Raw genomic sequence first — 12949 nt, forward strand, 5'->3', positions numbered from 1 at the left:
AAAATTCTTTCCATTTGTTATTTCCGTTAAAAAGGTGAAAGGTAGCACAAAGTCACACTACCGCAATTCTCGAGGCAGTATTACCACTTTTCTTTAGAGGGGAGCAACCGTTAAATGAGCGGAAATACAATTTCTGCACCTTTGTCACTTTTTTATACATACAAGTCTTCTCTCAATGCACTATTATACTTTTGTAAATGTGCTGCTCATTGGTACCTAAAATGAAATCATATATTCATGTCCATTATCTTGTGAAAAGTTACTAGGTGGTCGTTGCAATTCTTTCTCTTTTTGCAATCCTGTGAGTTGGGGCGTCTACTTTTTATTTACACTATTGGCTTGTGACACCACCTTTACCTACTTCTGTGTGCCTCCTAGTCCACCTGTCACTGAGCTGACCACATGCAGGTAGGTTCCGGAGAACGAGGAATGTGTCAGCAGCTGACACAACAAAGTCTTTGTGTGGTTGGCGGTCACGATTACAGTGATGTGCTAAACCTCGCCTGGAGAGATAGGTAAACAGTAGACTCTCGGTGCTGGAAACGGAGCACGGCCAGAATTCAAAGACTGGATATTTTATCTTTGAACCTGAGAGGGAGCACACATAGCGTGTCGTCTAAAAATCCGTTTTAACTACACATACAGGTGATTTTTTATAGCATATTGTAGGTAAAAGACTGGAAAGTGTTAATTTCGGTTAAGCTATAGGTCACAATGTATCACTTCAATTAAAATCCATTGTATCCTATCAAAGATGTTTCTTGAGTTTTTTTGTTTTAATTAGAAGCTGTAGAATTATTTTATTGGCTACATTGTACTGCTATGAGTTTCACATACACCAGTTACTGTTGCTAATTCCACACCACAAACCAAAAACAACACTGGCAAAAATGTTCATGCCACACCCAGTGGCGCAGGCAGGTTTTTGTTACATGGGGTCAAACGATCCTCACTAGGTGCCAGGCCAGTCACAGTAGTTGTGAACTGCAGTGACCGGTGAAACCTACACAGAGGTGTGATCTAAACACCCAGTGCGACTAGCATAGAGCAGAGAGTAAGCGATTGAAGCCAGAGAACTTTAAAGGTTCTAATAAGGTGCGGGGGGGCGGGGGGGCAGAGTGTGGGTGTTCTCCCCTGAGAACATTATGTAAATGTTGGCAAATAGTGCATTTTAGAGACTATTTTGTACCTAATTTAGCTTGACAAGCCATAGGTTCAGGCAGGCACTCATAAAATAGTACAGTGATTTAACTATGTGTCAAGCTAGCCTCACTGTCATCGTGGATGTTAGAGGTTCTCCCTCTGCAAGAAAACTTTGGTAACACCGTGGCCTCAGAGGCAGGTAAAAACACACTGGGTTTGACATTACCTTTTAGTTTCTGAAAATGTAAAGAACATTTCCTTTCAATTCAACATTCCACTTCCTTCAATTTCCAGCCTCCTTCTTACAAGTAAATCAGTCATACTTCATGACTGACAATCTACTCGGAAGGTATAGAGTGTAAAAATGACAATTTACACATAACTCACAATCTGAGACAGTAAACAATAGACCAAGAAACGTCTTATAGACTCATACACCAGAGCTACTGCTATAAATCTTACAGGCTCATGTCTCAAACGGTTGTAATCATAATATCATAATAAGTGTTGTACTCCCTCTTGTAGTCATAAAATATAACCCCCCCTTTTGCACCAAGGAAAAGAATCATTAGTAATTAGGCTGTATTTAGAATTAATTGTAATCATTTTGTCAGCTAAAATCCGCTTGCCTTTTTATCAAATAGAAGTTTTTTTTTACTTTGGATAAACACATTCAGATGTTCCTGAAAACAAATGCATGCAATAATTCCAAAAGCCATTTTATGCTGTGGTGTTGGCTTTTCATTTTTATTAATTACAAATTTGATACCCAAACATAATTGGGTTACACATGGAGAGATTTTGCCTTACATGTATATGTGTCACTTGAAAAGAATATTTGTTACATGCCAAGTAATTCCACCACTAGTAAGTCATTGTTCTTCATTACACTCGAGGTAGCATTTCAGCTGCACTCTATAGTTCTTCATTGACAATTAATTGCATTACTCCTTGTCCTACTCCCTCGCTTTAATTATGAACAAATGAGGCTTTCTTGCCTCTATCAGACACCAATCACAAGTGCTCACTTTGGCTAAAAGCCCATGCTAAGTGTGGATCTTCTGAGTATATTATGAGGTGGGACCTCACCCAATACTCTATATGCTATGGCAATCAATGACCTGATCCATATACTCAGGGCAGAAGAAATTGTTTTTTCTTCTTTTCTTGCTGGACCAAAGTTAACAAACATGGATTCTACCTTCCAGAAAGGTGCTACTCTCTGCAAGTAAATAGGGAGAACCCTTCTTACATCCAAACAAAGCATCCTACTCTCTTCATCCTACTCTCTTCATCAGAGGAGGAAACGGGGAAAATTCTGTAAGAATGATTTTTTCTTGTGTATAATAGGAGGTATTTATCTTAGGTGTGAAGGGAGGAACTAGTATCAAAGCAACTCTAGCTTGATCAATCTTACAAAAGAGATGTCTACAGGATACTGCTGTTAACTCTCCCAACTTTCCGGCCGGTGTAATCACTACAAGAAAGAACGTTTTATGATTAAGAATCTTAAAGTCAACCTGCTCCAGCGGTTCAAAGGAATGCTTTTTCAATGCACCTCACACCAAAGGTAGGTTCCAATTTGGATATTATTTATAAGACCTATGACATAAATTCTACTACTCCTTCAGGAATCTAGGTATTAAACCATTTTTGTCCCTTAAGTTTCTCCAAAAGCTTCTAAAGACTCTTTCTGCTACCCATTGGACCTTTAGAGTCACTATTGTCAAGCCCAACCTCGCCCATCCTGCAAAACTTCCACGATCAGAAATAAATAAGTTGAAGTGGGATCTTTCCCCTTTTTCTCATATCAACTTGAGAATGACCTCCAATGCCTACAGCTTGAAAGAAGGGTAGAAGATCTCCCTGAAACCTTGACAGTAAGGGCAAGGCTTTTAGCACTCCCTTATCCCTTAACACTCTCTGCTTAACCTCCAAGCTGTCAGCTTTAATTTAGCAAGCGTCCTTTGAGACACCACTTGGAAAATGAGAGGAGAAGGAACTATGGGCAATCTCCACTCCTGATACTTCTTCATGACTTCTAACAGAGGAAACCAGTTTGTCCGAGGCCAGTGTGGAGCAATCATCAGAATCTACATTCCTTCCCTCCCCACTCATACAAGAAATGGTTTGCCAATGGAAGAGGAGGAAAGGCATATATTAGACCTCGAGGCCAAGGACACATCATACCATTTATTACCAATCGTCTGAGTGCTCCCCCTGGAGTAAAATCTCTGAAACTTTGCATTCTTTGGAGAGGGAAATAGATATAAGACTGACAGCCCCCAACAAAGAACAAGTAGATCAAATAGTGCTGAATAAAGGGAGAAGTCTAGGGGAAAAGGAATTTTTCTGCTGAGGACACCCGCCCTCACATTGGACACCCTTGGATGTAAATAGCTGTCAGAGAGATCAGAAAGGTCTGAGCCCAGATGAAAATATCTTGAGTGATCTTATTCAGTGCACAGGATCTGTTTCCCACCTGCGTGTTGATGTAGGCTTTGGTTGCCATATTGTCTGTTAGAATCAAGATCAGCTTTCCAGAAATCTGATGTTCGAATGTCAAAAGAGTCAAATAGACCGCTTTTAGATCTCTCCAGTTGGAGGAACTCTGTGCTTCCTTGAGTGGTCAAAAGCTGTGAGACTATAGATTGACAAGCCAGGGGCCCACTCCGGAGAGGGTGGCATCTGTGGTTATGAAAATAAGACCAGGGAGAGCCAAAGAAATTCCCTTCAGGAGGTGAGCCCGAACCAACCACCAGCTCAGGTCTCCTATTAAGTAATGTGTCAACCTGATTCTGAAAGACAGATTCTAGGAGACTAAGATCTTGTATGGGCAAAATCTGGCCCATGGAACAAGGATAATCGTTGAGACTAAGTCACACTGAACTTGCAGCCACTCTGAGGTCTTTCGCTGCCTGGGTTTCAAGAGGTTCTAAATGTGAGCCTGAAGCCTGCAAACTTTTTTTCATGCAGTGAAACCGACCGCATTTGTGGTTGAAATAAAGCCTCTATTAAAGTGAAATTTTGGGAAGGAACGAGAGATAACCTTTCCCAATTGATAAGGAACCCATGCTTGTGAAGTACTCTCAAAACCCTGTCGATGTGAGTCACAGGGAGGCCCTTTTAAGAACTCTGAAGAAGTCAGTCATTGATTAGGGGTGAAAGAAAATCCCTTCGTAATGGGGCTTTGCCACAAGAGAAGCTAAGTATTTTGTAAAAACTCTGGTGAGTTGTTTAACCAGAAGGTAATTATACAGAGTTGGCAGATGTCCTGCTGTCACACAGGACTCTAAACATAAAGGGAACATTAAAGTAATACATTAAAAACATTGGCACAGAAGGGAACTAGCTTGTGTGTGGATGTGCTCCTTGTGCAAGCAAAATGCAGTCACTCAAAGAGAAGAAATCCAGTGGCTGAAGTAGGCTTACCCCATGCTCCATGCTGTATGCTGCAGTGGGTGAAAGCAAAAGGTAAATAACACACCAACAGACCAATGGATGAAGAAAGCTGGATAAAAGCCCCTTTAAAAAAGTATATTATAAATGTATTAAAATAAAAAGAAATACATAGATATTGGCCAACACCAGACCTAATACAAACAAATTGCATTCACAGTTGGGCATTGAGGCAAGTCCCAAAGGACCTGGAGTGCTCTGGGAAAGGAAGAAATTCAGAGGGGGCGACAACCCGCTGGACTTCTCAGCTAGCTCCGCGCCTCACTTTGCACCAAGCAAGTGCAAGCGTAGAGAGCGATCTGGTGCTATTCCATTTCATTGGAAAAGGGAGGAGAAGTAAAACTTTCTCACTATACACTCTGTGTAAAAATTGATTCCAAGCCATTCAGTTTACAACAATTTTTCAAACATATTGCCTAAAAAGCTGCATTGTATAGACACAATTTTGAAGGGGAGCTGATGAATTATTTGGATAAATTATTCCAATACTTTGTGGTATGCCACTGTACCAAAGAGCACTATTTGTCAATAGAAATGGGTCATTTTTATATTCACTCCAAGAAACTTGCATCCTGATAGATATACCACAGAATAACTAGTGATTCCAGGTTGCATTGTACCCCAAATCAAAGAAACTAGGTTCTCCCAATGTACCTCTATAAATGAATGTACACTGATGTCTCAGTAAGTACATTCTCAGAACTCACTTGATGCACCTCTCTACTGACCTTCACTGTCCACCACCATAGCAGTACTGACACAACCACAAAGTACATTTCGAGTGCTAACCATGCCCCTGGTGTTACCTTGCTCTAAACATTAGCAGCATCTCGAACATCACGCGCTTCAATGCAAAACGAAATTCCCTCTTATTCTGTTCTAAATATATGTCTACAAGACTTGCTGAGTGAAATAACTAAGATCTCACCCTCATGCCTGTGCCTCCTGAGAATCCATGTTCTGTGCTAGTCGAAGTTGGTGAACTTTTTAATTGGTGAAATGTAAATGCCTGCCTCAAATTCAACCTAACAAGTGCAGTAATCAAGCCCAACTACATTTTAGGGTGTTCAGGGGATCTGTGCATCTCACCCAGAGAAATTATGCAAAAAAAGAGGGTCAAATAGTGCATTTTGCAGCAATAACTGTGAACGATGTCAGGCAAGCCTTACCCTCCAAGTGGTTTGGTGTTCATCGTCCCAAGAAACGTTTGAGAAAATGGTGGTCATATAGTGACGGCAAGGGCACAGAAATTGGTTACCATACATGTAGGTGCATAAGTGTGTTTTTAGCAAGTTTCTGAATATGATAGTAAAATATGATTGTTCTGAGCGAAAGTCCCACATGGATCACGTTTGGGCATGAAGGGTCCTGCCTTACATTTCTTGTATCAGAATGATGAAATCGACAGTAAATTGTGATTGCCGACCATAATTTTCGTGATTGAAGCCAAAGGTTGAACAATTTTGATATGTAAACGATTAATCAAATAACACTTTATGGATGATACATAGGAATTGTTGATTCCTGCGTTGTGACTAAAGGGGGAACTTCTGAGCCTGTGTAATATGGTCAAAATGATGGTGGCCATCCAGAAGATAAGCAGCATGATTCTGGAATCTTTGAAATTTGGTGACGGATTTGCCACTGTTAAGGCTGTTGCAGTAATCAAAATTGGAGATTACCGCTGCAAGGCTTATAGCAATTTTTGCTGCAGGTAAAGAAGTGGAAAAACATGTCTTTGTTGGTGTACGTGTTGAAAAGCAGGCTTACACTCATCATCTGTTTGGGGTGTAGGTCTCTATGGAACAACACACCTAGATTCGTTTTTTTTAATCACTGGTTGAGAGAGAAGAACCCCAAAACTCTGGCGAGGAGTACAACAGGTGGGCAACAATGTCCATCTCCAGGCGCAACAATTCAAGTTTCTCACTGCCAAGACTCAAATGTCTCCATGCACTACTAATTTTGATGGGTAAGGTTGAAATAACTAAAAGATGCATACATCTCACGCTGTCAGGTAACAGACAGAAAAGCTGGACATAACTTACAGGTTCATACCACAATACTACTGCTCAACTTACCAAAGGAATATATAAGTTCAGGAAATATTTAGGTTCAGAAAGCACACTGGTTATTCAGTGAGGCAGGTTCAGGCATCAAAGATCGGTAGGGAAAATGCCAATATGCTCTTTGTCAAAGTAAATAATAAATAATGTTCTCCAAATATGCAATAAAATAACTTTACATCAACCATTGTTCTCAGGCAGCAAGGACACAATATCAGCAATAATTCCCACCATCCAACATATATTATCACTCACACATCAACTGCATTACTTTGGTTAAGTAAAACCAATTTCCTCAAACACAAACTTGTATTATTATTATTATTATTATTATTATTATTATTATTATTATTATTATTATTTGTTTTTTTTACCAAATGACATTATTTCTAACCAAAAATACTGGAGCTTATTTTTAATGAATACATTGTGTCCACTAACTGCAGCTTTTATTTTCCTCAAATACTGTGCTATTACCACACGTACATATTTTTACTGTACGTGCCCATATATCTTACTAGGGTTGTCCATCATATTCCAGGGAGTTCCTTCCTTCTACAAGAAATGGACACAGTTGTGTGTCAACAATGCCACAATATGGTAGTAATGGGTACCATTGTGTAATGGATGGGACTCATCATGTCAGAGGTGGCCCTGTTATGGTGTTGAGGCAAAAAAATGCCATGGATTTCTCAGGTAACTGAAATCAGATGGCCCACAACCCCAGAAAGTCACAGTACCAGAAATGTGGACAAAGACACAGCCTAATCTTCTCCTGAACGAAGGCCTTCTTTTATTTTCATATTTTACTCACAGGCCATTATTAGCCAGTCCCTTCTACTAGCCTACAGAGCCATCCACTTGTGTCACAAAGACTTTAATCTCTATACCGAGCCTGGAATCACCTCCTCTTCCAGCTCAGACAAGTTCTTCAGATAACCAGACCCATCTCTAGAGCCCCCCACCATCATTCTCAAAATCCCTCAAAGTCCTTTAGAACATTTACACCACTCCCACAGTCCATTCCTGCCCCTCAGAACTCTTTTGACAACAGCCACTTATATCCAGAGTACGTGTTCTGCCCTCATAATACATGTTGTGCCCTCTCCAGCCAGATGGTGCCGTCAACTGTATTTTCTGTGCAGCAGGTACCTTATTATTCTGAGCTCCACGTGTGAGCTGAAGGGTTCTCGTGGCCTTTTTGCACAGCTTGGAGAATGCACTCAAAAACCCAAGGCTGGTTAGAGATGTGGCTTTGATGAGATGAGACCTTTGTGGTTGGAAAAACATGGCTTGAATCCCAGCCTCGGCTCAACATCCGTGATTCTGGGCTAATCATTGAGGGCTTGATTCACAACAGTAACATTTACACTTTTGTGTAAGTTTAGGATTGTTTTTCATTTACTAAAGGATTTATGAGTGGTATCTTTATGAGTGCGTAATCTCCGCACATAAAAAGACCTATCTTTTTATGCGCAGAGATTTCACACTTGTAAAGAAATTACTGGTAATCTCTTTGTGATTAATAAACAATCATACATTTACTCGAGGGTGTAAGTTTATCTTTGTGAATCAGGCATTATTTTGCTCCAAAAATGTGTAACAAAACATGGGGGCATATTATCAAGAACGGGCGTTACATTATCGCCGCTTTTATCGGCAGGAAACTGCCGATAAAGCGGCGATAATGTGCTTGATAATATGCTCTATGAATTCCAATCGAAGCCCATGTTAGATGTCTTCACATATGCCCCGTGGTTCTCTCGTAAAGCGCCCTAATGTCTTCAGAACAACTTGTGTGATATTTATAATTGAGAAAAGAAATTGGTCTGCCTGTCCTTTCGCTCGCAAGTGGATACTTTGCTCATAATGTTGCATCTTTGCTATGTTTTGTAGTTAACTATGAACTTCCTATTAATGGAACAAACCTCAGCAAATGCAGAATACTATTCATTCACATGGGTGATAGCCAGCCCTTTATATTATTGAATATGTGACATACCAGTTTAATGTGAATAATTTAAAGGTGGTCTGTGCCATGCGGAGAGTGGTCTTCACCAAGCGCCTACCTATCCCCCTAGGCGTTACCCAGCTGTCCTAGACACCAGCCCGTTTATTTATGAAAAGTTCTTTGGAAATAGTAATATCTGTTTGATGTAATCTTCCTTTCCACGGTAACCATAATAATCGTGTTTTGTAAAAACGTGCTGCTTATTGTTTGATATTGTTCTTGCATACATTAAATAAATAGTAACAACTTCAATGTGCGGATAATCAAACATGATTTATCCTACATTGTTGGTTGTTACAGCCAGGTTTTCTTGCAGAGTCAAAGGCTAAAATAGAAATTGTTCTCTGAAAACATGAAAGATGTCATACCGTTCAGTAATTGTCAATTAATAATAAAAAATGTGCCATTTTTAGGCTCAAAGTGAAACAGAAGTCCAAAAACAACAACAAATGCTGCTGCTTGAGCAAAAGCAATTGCTCCTCCTTCAGCAAGAAGACAAACACCATCACGACGAAGAGGAGCTGGCTGTTATTGTGAAAAATGAGGTATTTCTACTATTTTTTGATTTTATTCATTTGTTTTTTAATGGGGACTTCGCTTCAGGAAGCAGTGGTTTGCTTCAACCAGACACAACTAAAGGCCCACAAGTGCAGGTGATTATCTTTACGTAACTATCTAGAGAACTGTCTGCTGTATTGCAAAGCGGTCAAAAATAATTCTATCCACGGTTCATAACCGTATCAGTTCGGAGTTTTCTGGATTTCCGCAGTTGAGTGGTATATATTTGCATAGAAGAAGAGATTTTAATTATTTCCCGAACTATAGGAGCGAGACCAAGTAATGAACAGGAGGGCAAATATGGAAAACGCTCCTTTGCATGCTCATCGTTATGGAACTGCCACTTTCAGTACTGTTTGGCTTCACCTGACACATGAGACTCTAGAAAAGGCCAGAGAATATGCAAAGTACTCCCTCTGTTTAGGTCTTGTTGACTAAAGAACTATTGTGTACAATACCAAAACTTAAAGTGGCCTTCCCGTCACCCAATTGTTTATCATTGGGTGGCTTTCTAGCTTGTGCCTTGTGCTTGCTTTTTAGTCAATGTCTTCTTTTATTTGCTTCTTTATCATCCTTCTGATTTCACGAGTTTCCTCTTTCCACTATTTAAATCCAGGGACTATTTTTTCTTTGACAGTCCATGTGGGTCAATTTTCCTTGTTGTTTCGCCCTTCCACTGCTTCTCACTCACATGATTTTTCTTTGTTGACGACTCTGAAGCTGCAATGTATCAGACCACTCCTTTTATTAAAGATGCACTTTTGTAAAGTTTTTATGCTTTTTAATTTACTGGTGCAAGATCAGTGTTCCACATCTTAGATGCTAAATAAGAAAAATGGCTGCCACAGCATCATGACACACACACACACTGGCACAGTGATGCATGCATTTTTATGCATTATTGCGCTAGGGCTGTCTATTTTCCCTTTTATTCCAATGCTGATCAGCAATAGCCATTTTTTCATTTTGGCAATGCTGTTCAGCAAAGGCAAGATACATTTTGGCTTTGCCAGTGCTTGTTGCTGATGTGGGATTGTATCATTTATTGTCTATTTTATTCAGTTTAGGCTGTGGCGTGTAAGTCTACCTTTAGTCAGACAAACAGACACACGCATACACACACTGTTCTCCACCTGATGTCTAAAGCAACAGAGGAGTCTAGGGAGACAATATAGCTGAGGTTCAATTTGTCAATCATCTATAGGGCATACGTTCTGGCTAAAATTGTTGCAATTTCAATGCAGCTTTTAGAGTGGAACCAGATTAGTAGGTGTATAGGAAGTAGTGGTGACAATGTGGGCTTGGGGCTGGGGAGTTGCAGCACTTAGATACATTTTCCCCAGAAAGTGAAACTAGCAGTTTGCCGGGGCATGGGGTCACCTGGAATTTCTTTAGGAATATGTCCTTTAATTTACGAGAATGGAAAGATGCCTGTGACGTGGAAATTATTTATTATTTTGCTGATGGAATCTAGAGGAGTGAATCAACAGTGCTGTAGTAAATGCTGACATCTTTGTAGGAGACAGGCTTGCTGCATTTCATTATGATGTCTAGGAATTCCAGACTTTGTGGTTGGAAGGCAAGTCTAAGGTCAGCCTTTGGCATGGCATATTTATGTTCAGGTGACATAGGCTGTTGGTCCTGGTTCTACATGTTGAACGTCACTGAGTGTTTGTGTCTGTGCTACTATCCGGCAACCAGGTACCTCGGCATGGGGGCTGCAGTCCCCACTGACCTCTGGCTGAAGCCTGCTCCACTGCGTGATGCACTTTATTTTACTTCATTTTACTTCATTTTCTTTATTCTGAATGATGTCAGTCAGCTTCCAACCAAGATTATTATAGATACAACACAATTAACAGCCAACGCGCTTGGGACGAAACGCGTTGGCTTTTAATTGTGTTGTATCTATAATAATCTTGGTTGGAAGCTGACTGACATCATTCAGAATAAAGAAAATGAATTGAACAACTGCGGTTTGGAGGACTTTTCTTTGGAGTTAACATCTCTGAATATAAATTGTGAAATTGTATACACAATATATTTTTCTTTGTCTTATATTTAACGCTCCTTCTGTATATTGTTTTTTGTGTAGCGAGTTAGGGACTTTGAGACGGTGGGTCATTAGGAGGTTGAGCGTGTCCTGAAACATATTGAGGATCACTATACTTTATGGTAATACATAGCTTCTCAGTGCACACACTAGGACCCTACATCGTCAGGTCACTTAGAAATATGTATTGGAGAGATGGTTTATAACCAGTATGATTTAAGTGTGGTAATAACATTGACCAGCAGTCATCCTGAAAGAAAATTGCTCCAGTACAGTTGAGGAAGAGGTGTATTGGAAAGCATCAGATAGAACCAGGGAGACTTAACATGTTATAATATGTCAACATCAATCTAAAGCCTTTTTTGAGGATTTTGGGATGCAAAAAATAGCTTCATGTTAGTCAAGAAGTATTTCTAAACTTCAAAAGGAGTACTAACAAGAGATTACTGAGCTTAGTGGTGTGTGCTAAGCCTGTTGAAGAATTACCAAAGGAATTTCGGCCTTAGGAAATCGAAAACACTTTCTGTCCAGCAAACTGGCATTGGAGGTAGGTTTCAGGAATCTGAATGCTTTGATGCCTGCCCGAACCTGAAGCCCTATAGACATTCTACAGCCATAAAAGATAAACATATACTCCAACCTTGCCATAAGTTTAAAAAGCTTAGCTATCGTTGGCATAGATGCTAAACAAATTTAAAGAAGAAGAACACTAAATTCAGTAATGTGGGCTAAAGAGCTCCTATTGGCTCAACCACAACCATGGAATGAACGTGTGATGTGTTCTAGTGGTAATCAGAAGCCATCAACAAACTCCAGGCATTCGAGATTTTGTAATTGTATTGTGGTAATGTGCTCAATGCATAATTAGGTGTTAAGGATACGTCTCATGCATGTATTTTCTACCTTTTAATCACCTATCAAATCTCCCCGGAACCTTTTTCTAATTCGTTTTTCAGTTGTGATGAAGCAGATTGGTTTTGGAAATATATAGCAGTTTGCTTGAGATCACTGTCTTCATCCCCCTATTCTATTGGGGCAGTTGTAGCATCTTCCTTGACAAAGTATTTGGGAGCCTATGCCGGATAAGTGAAAAGTATCTAAAAGGGGCATAAAAAAGGCTATTATGTCTGTATCCTGTCACTGAGGTTTCATTGACTGATCAACCAATACCTTACAAAGGTGTGGAGTCTGAAAGCATGATGCACTCGTTATAGGCCATTATCATAGAGTTCAACTTGTTGGGTGGCATCATAATGCCTCCTGGGAAATGTAGAGACATATTCCATTATGCTATACTGTATGTTCTACTACAGCACTTGAGTGTTCCTACAAGAAACAAGTCTAATCAAGAATGTCTGCTCTGGGGTCAACAATGGGATCAGTTAGAGGTTTAATTCAATGGAATAGGAGGTGAAAGAAATGCAAGGGTGGAATAGGAGGTGAATGATAGATTCAGCTTGAGAAAAGTCAGAACAATGACTAATAAAAGAGATTCCACATGTTGCTGCAACCTACTATGGTTTTACTCGTAATTTGTGGAATCATCTTACTAAATGCAAACTTTAAGTGAGGCTTAGTATCTTAATAATACTGTTGATATGTGGGTAAACGTGTAGGAATGTATTCAACTAGTACAGACAAAACACACATAAATGGGTG

The 12949-nt window shown here is 39.9% G+C and overlaps 1 protein-coding gene across 8 annotated transcripts in view; it reads left to right on the forward strand.

Moving 5' to 3' along the window:
• The window catches only part of C10H10orf67 (chromosome 10 C10orf67 homolog), a 2166521-nt gene that overhangs the window by 1558061 nt on the left and 595511 nt on the right, over nucleotides 1-12949 (forward strand). For all 8 annotated transcript variants that reach the window (XM_078664370.1, XM_078664376.1, XM_078664375.1 and 5 more), the window contains one exon: nucleotides 9093-9224. In XM_078664370.1, the coding sequence (XP_078520496.1) occupies nucleotides 9093-9224 (132 nt within the window). The remainder of the gene's footprint in view (nucleotides 1-9092; nucleotides 9225-12949) is intronic.

The sequence above is a fragment of the Lissotriton helveticus genome, chromosome 10 (assembly GCF_964261635.1).
Source record: "Lissotriton helveticus chromosome 10, aLisHel1.1, whole genome shotgun sequence".
In the NCBI taxonomy this organism is placed as follows: domain Eukaryota; kingdom Metazoa; phylum Chordata; class Amphibia; order Caudata; family Salamandridae; genus Lissotriton; species Lissotriton helveticus.